This window comes from Alexandromys fortis, unplaced genomic scaffold, assembly GCF_014885135.2.
Source record: "Alexandromys fortis isolate MF-2015 unplaced genomic scaffold, M_Fortis_MF-2015_v1.1 scaffold_97, whole genome shotgun sequence".
NCBI lineage: Eukaryota > Metazoa > Chordata > Mammalia > Rodentia > Cricetidae > Alexandromys > Alexandromys fortis.
The window spans coordinates 3,669,431-3,675,430 of record NW_026067981.1 but is presented as its reverse complement, the minus strand read 5'-3'; the positions used below and the strand labels follow the sequence as shown (position 1 = coordinate 3,675,430).

Here is a 6,000-nt window from a genome sequence, read left to right as displayed (position 1 = left end):
TAAAAGCTGAAAAACAAAGTCTAACTTCTGACCAGAGCAACTCCTGTGGGACTTGTCAAGGGCATTACAACAAATGCTAGTTGTCATTGGTGTCGTGGTGTGTGTGTCCTCCGTATAGAGTAGCTCTGAGCGCAGGGCAATGACACTTTGATGGAGGCTATGTTTAGCACTGATAACCATCCCCAATAAACACACAAACAACAGACTACCAGCAACCATCAGAAGAAACCATTGGCCTGGGAGAGAAAGCTCAAGGTGACAAGTGTTTGAGAGGAGGGACCGGCTAAGTGAGCCACTGCAGCCCAGACAGAGCATCCAAGAGTGGTGACACTCTAGGAGAATGTTTGCCAGGGGAGCAGGCAGCCTGGCCCAAGGCTCTGATTCTTCTGCAGTGAAGAAGTGGCTATCCCCTCCAGATTGTGAGGGCCTGGCTAGGGTTTTAGAAAACAGGTTTCCAAAGCACAACGCCTCCTGTCTCGTTCTCTGGGGATGCGTACCAGCAGTGATTCCCACCTCCTACTCGACATGCTCCTTCGGCAGCTAAGTGGGAGTCACCATGGCTACTCTGGGGTGGCCCCTTCACACCAGGAAATCTGGGTCTTGAGCCTTGAGGCCACAGTCCTCCTGAGAACCGCTACACTGACAGACCCTTAGTAACTGAGAGGGACCCCGGGTGACATCTGCCCGGGGGTGTGGCAGTCCCCAAATTACCTGTGATCCTGTTGGAAATGCTGAAGAGCCTGGAGGTCCTCTGTCGCTGCACAAATGGCTCCCGGTAGTAACGGTCCCCAAAGCACATGCCCAGGAGCTCTTTGCGCACGGTCTTGTTCCAGAGCCCATAGATGAGAGGGTGGCAGATGGCACTGGTGAAGGACAGCCACGTGGCCCAAGTCTCCAGGGCTGGGGAGACGTAGTTCTTCCCCCAGAGTGCCTCTGAGGTAATGACAACCATGTAGGGGCCCCAGGTGATCATGAAGGCTCCCAGGACCACCAGAATGGTGATGAGGGCTTTGCACTGGTTAGCGGAGTAGACCACGCCTTGAAAAGCGTTCCTCCTGCTGCCCGAGGAGGAAGTGGAGGTGCTGGAATTCTTCCTCCCACTCCTCTGCGTATCCTCCTCCACGATGACCACCGAGCCACAGTGCACTTTTCGGGCCTTGACCCTGGCCACACGGAAGATGAAGCCGTAGCACACGAGCATGATGAGAAAGGGGACCAGGGCGCACCAGATCTGCCAGAAGACGGTGTAGCCAGGCTCCCGGTGCCACGCAGCCACACACATCCACTTGAACTCATCAAACTCCACCGATGACCAACCAAACAGCGGCGGCAGGCAGCCAATGAGGGAGTGAAGCCAGATGTAGACGAGTGCCATCACGGCTCGGTTCCCTGTGATCTTCATGGGGTACACCATTGGATACAGGACAGCATAATAGCTAGAAAAAAGGTGAGGGGGGTGAGAGACGACTTACAAGGAGGCAGGACGCCCTACTCTCTTGGGCGGGGACTCTTGCACTTCTCCCAACTAACCTTTCTGCTGCGAAGGTTTCTGTAAAAGCCACCTTCACCCCACCCTTCCAGACAAGCAGCAGGCTACCCCATGCTGCACAGCTGTCCACTAGCAAGGACATGGCCTGTGTGCAGGTCAGCACATCAAAGCCTTCTGTGTTTAAGAAGTCAGCTATAATATAATATGTACGCCCTCATAAGTGGTATTTAGACACAGAGCAAAGAAAAACCAACCTACAGTACACAACCCCAGAGAACCTAGCCAACAAAGAGGACCCTACGAGAGACACAGGGATCTCCACAGGAAGGTGAAAAAGACAAGATCTCCTGGGTAAACTGGGAGCGTGGGGGTCACAGGAGAGGGTAGAAGGGAAGAGGGGAGGAAAAGAGGGGAGTGGAGAAAAATGCATAGCTCAATAAAAACAATTTAAAAAAAAAAGAATCCAGCTATCCTTGAGGGACAGCCTATTGCATACTCAGCGATTCTCCTCAGGGACCACCCTCGTTTGCTTTCTGTCGCTATGATAAACACCATAACCAACCAGAACAACTTGAGAAGGAAAGGGTTTATTTGGCTTACACTTCCGCATCACTGTGAACATCTGGAGAGCAGAGATTAGTAGTGCTGTCTCAAAAGTAAGCTAAGCTAAATGTTGACACTATAGTAAATATGTCTGGTTCATGACAGTTATGTAAAAGGTGACAGTAAAAGTCATGACCAGTGCCACTGTTTTCTATATTGCTTTTAGAAAACATTTCAGGCAGGGGCTCTTTATGATGTAGGCCTGGCTGGCCTGGAGCTCACTCTGTAGACCAGGCTGGCCTGGAACTCAGAGATCCTCCTGCCTCTGAGTCCAGAGTGCTGAAAGTAAAGGGATGCCCTTCCGCATGCAGCTTCATGCGTCTCTGATTTCTGTATCCTTCCCCCCTTTCCTCCCCTTGTCTCCCTCTATCGCATACTACCATAAAGATGCAACTTGTCTAGTCAATTTACATTTTCAACCTACACTAATGTTTGTTAACAAAAATAAATAGTATTTGCCATTCACATATCTAAAGACACTAAATTTTCTTTTAATTCTCAGTTTTAGATGATTTTACTTTATGCACATGAGTGTTTTGTCTGAATGGATGTATTGCGTCACATGTAAGCCTGATGCCTGAGGCGGTCAGAAGAGGGAGTTAGAACCCCTGGAGCTGGAGTTACAGACAGTTGTGAGCTGCCATGTGGGTGCTGGGAGTTGTACCTGGGTCCTCTGCAAGCGAAATAAGTACTCCTAACCACTGAGCAAGCTCTCCAGACCCAATTTTTTAAAAAAAAAAAAAATAACATAGCTTAGTCATAAAGATCTAACCAGGCCACGGTGAAGCCATCTCGTGTTGATGGGGGAGATGAGCTATTTCTTCAAGACAACCAGGTATTGGTAAGTCGCCACCATCGCAAGGCCGACCCTTCTCCACTCACAGCTGCTCCAGTGAATGACCTGGGGGCCCGGCTGTGAGGACTGAAGCTCCACCCAGGTGGTGAATCCGCCTGTGTCCAACCCGATCACCTGGTTTCTGACCCCCAGACACTACATCCGTGCCCTACACCCTGGGCACCTCTATCTCATTCTGTCTTGTCTTCCTCTGCATTCTTACAGCACCCACAGCCTTTAGGGACATCCAGCAAATGCCCCCAGCGCTGGCACAGGTGAAATGCTGATGAGCATTCTGGCGGCCTGGGACTTGACATTCTCGCCTTCACTTAACGAGCCCAGAGTGAAGGAAGCAGTTTGCATCTTCCTGGAGCTACCCCTGTGGGCCGCTGACGCTATGACCAAGTGCAGACAGTGCTGCACGGGCACCGGGGACCAACTTTCATCTGCACCTGAGCGGCTTAGCCTCAATCTACGGGACCCAAGAACTAGCCAAGAAATAACTGCTCAAAAACTGTTATTTTTTTATTTTTTATTATTTATTTATTTTTTAATTTTTTTTAAAAAACTGTTATTTTTTTTTAAAGAAAGTAAAATGCCAATGAGATCTGATTCTCTCTACTGCCAGCAAACTTCCAAGCTCGTGTGTGTGTGTGTGTGTGTGTGTGTGTGTGTGTGAGATGCAATCATCTTGGTGGGATACCAGAACATCTGTGTAACTTTTGGAAAGCCCCTTGCCTTTCTCCAAGTATCTTGAAAGTGTGTTTCACTTTGACTGAAGAGACAGAAATTCCACAAATGGACAGGGTCACCTGAGCACTACAGGGAGCCATGTACCACCTAAATCCAGTACTAGGGTACTGAAAAATAAGTCAGAGTCCATCCCAGACAAAGTAACATGTGACCACTAGTAGTACATTCTCCAAGGTTATGTTTATATGACATGTTATAAGAAAAAGCAGAGCGTAGACCCACACATGTCATGAACCCATGGCAAAAACATGTACTGCTGGGCAGGAGAGATAGGCGGCTCCGTGCTTGCTACTCTTGCAAAGGAACCAGGGTTCAGTTCCCAGCAGCTACTGTGTGACTCACAACCACCTGTGACTCCAGATCCAGAGAATCCAATATCTTCTTCTAGCTTCTTTGGGAACCTGTACCTGCACACACAAGCACACACACGACACATACACATGCACACACATATACACACGCACACACATATACACACATGCACACAACACACGCATACACACATATACACACAGACACACATATGCGTGCACACACATATACACACATGCGCACAACACACAGGCACATAATTAAAAATGAGATAATTTTTTTTAAGATGTACTATAGGGCAGCCAGAGAGATTAATCGCTCAGTGGTTAAGAACACTTGTTGTTCTTGCAAAGGACCTGGGTTTGGTTCATGGTACCCAGCTAGTGATTTACAATGTTCATAACTCCAGTTCTAGGGAATCTGATGCCCTCTTCTGACCACTGCAGGCAAAACATTCATACATATAAAATATATAAATCTAAAAAATATATAAAATAGTACTGCAGACAACTAAAATAGTACTAGAGGCAAATACACGAGAAGCATGCAGTGACGTCCCTGGCAGGCTAGACCGTGAGTGTCTATTCATTCTTTTGATTTATGATGCTTTTATTACTGGGATAAATGGACATTTGGAGATGCTAATAAAATCATTTTGACTTATTCATTCCACATTCTCTACAAAGCCATGGGGAAAACAAAAATCCAGCTTTGGGGTCCAGCATCGCTGGACTCAGGGCAGCCAGTCCAACCCAAATAATCATGTTCCCAAGAGTCTGGAGACTTTGTGTCAGCCTGTGACAACATCTCTGACTCATGCCCTCTGTGTTTCCCTGACCCTCCCCACAGTAACCTTCCCAGTTCCAGAAAAGGACACAGACCTTGACTCCACTCTCTTTGATTTCAAGATGTCTAGCTCGGCAGGGCAGTGGTGGCGCATGTCTTTAATCCCAGCACTCGGGATGCAGAGACAGGAGGATCTCTATGAATTCGAGGCCAGTCTGGTCTACAACAGCTAGTTCAAGGACAGGGTTCCAAAGCTACAGAGAAACTCTGTCTTGAAAAAACAAAAAAGAAAGAAAGAAAAGAAAGAAGAAAGAAGAAGAAGAGGAAATCCAGCTCTTGTGTATGATGACTGAAACAACCCATAACTGAGGTTTGGGAACCTGCTGACAAGTCCCACTGACACATGTATAGCTACACTGGCCAGCACAACGCTGGCAGGACTCCGAGAACCTGAGGTGCAGCTAAGCAGTGTGGCCATCAGCATCTGACCCCAGTCTCAGTTGCACCTTGGGCGGGATCAATACAGACTGAAGACGTGTGCTGGACTTCTCTGGGTACCACCATTCCCTAGACTGTCTGCCTTCCCACTGCTCCCCCAGCCTGACCTGGCCTGTCTTCACAGAACAAAAGAGTAAAGGGGGCTTTCGTTTGAGGTCCCAATCAAGATGAGACAGCGGCCAAAGCAAGACCTGTCGAGCACAAAGCAGGGAGGGGTGGCCGAGTCTGAAGACCCGACTCAGTTCCTACTCTGTCAATTCCGCTCTCCTTGGCCCTTGTTTAGTGTGTAAAACAAGAACTAGAGGTTCCTGGGGGTTTTGTCTTATTTTTGAAGTAATGAACCTTCTTTTTTAAAAAACAAAATAAAATAAAGTTTACAGCTGTGCATCACTGACAACAGGGATACATTCGAGCCCTGTCATTTGCTGATTTGGTTATGCAGAAGACATTACAGACTAATGATACAAAACTTAGGTGTAAGATGGGCTGCACACCACGCTATATGGTATCAAATAGACAGTCTGTCACCCGCTGCCACAACATCGTATGTGACACTTGGCTAGACATAAAACATAGACAATACAATGAGAAAGGCTCTGGCTAAGGCGCTAAAGAGACAGAATTCAGTCCGCGCACTCTCCTTAGGAAGAATCTTCTAGTGCCCTCCCCAGGAACAAACTCATCTGGAGTGAGTGGACCAGAGATCCCTCACTCCATAAGTCAT

The 6,000-nt window shown here is 47.9% G+C and overlaps 1 protein-coding gene across 2 annotated transcripts in view; it reads right to left on the bottom strand.

Annotated features, from left to right (window-relative positions):
• The window catches only part of Gpr161 (G protein-coupled receptor 161), a 39,576-nt gene that overhangs the window by 9,478 nt on the left and 24,098 nt on the right, over positions 1-6,000 (bottom strand). For both annotated transcript variants that reach the window (XM_050158429.1, XM_050158428.1), the window contains exon 3: positions 712-1,436. In XM_050158429.1, the coding sequence (XP_050014386.1) occupies positions 712-1,436 (725 nt within the window). The remainder of the gene's footprint in view (positions 1-711; positions 1,437-6,000) is intronic.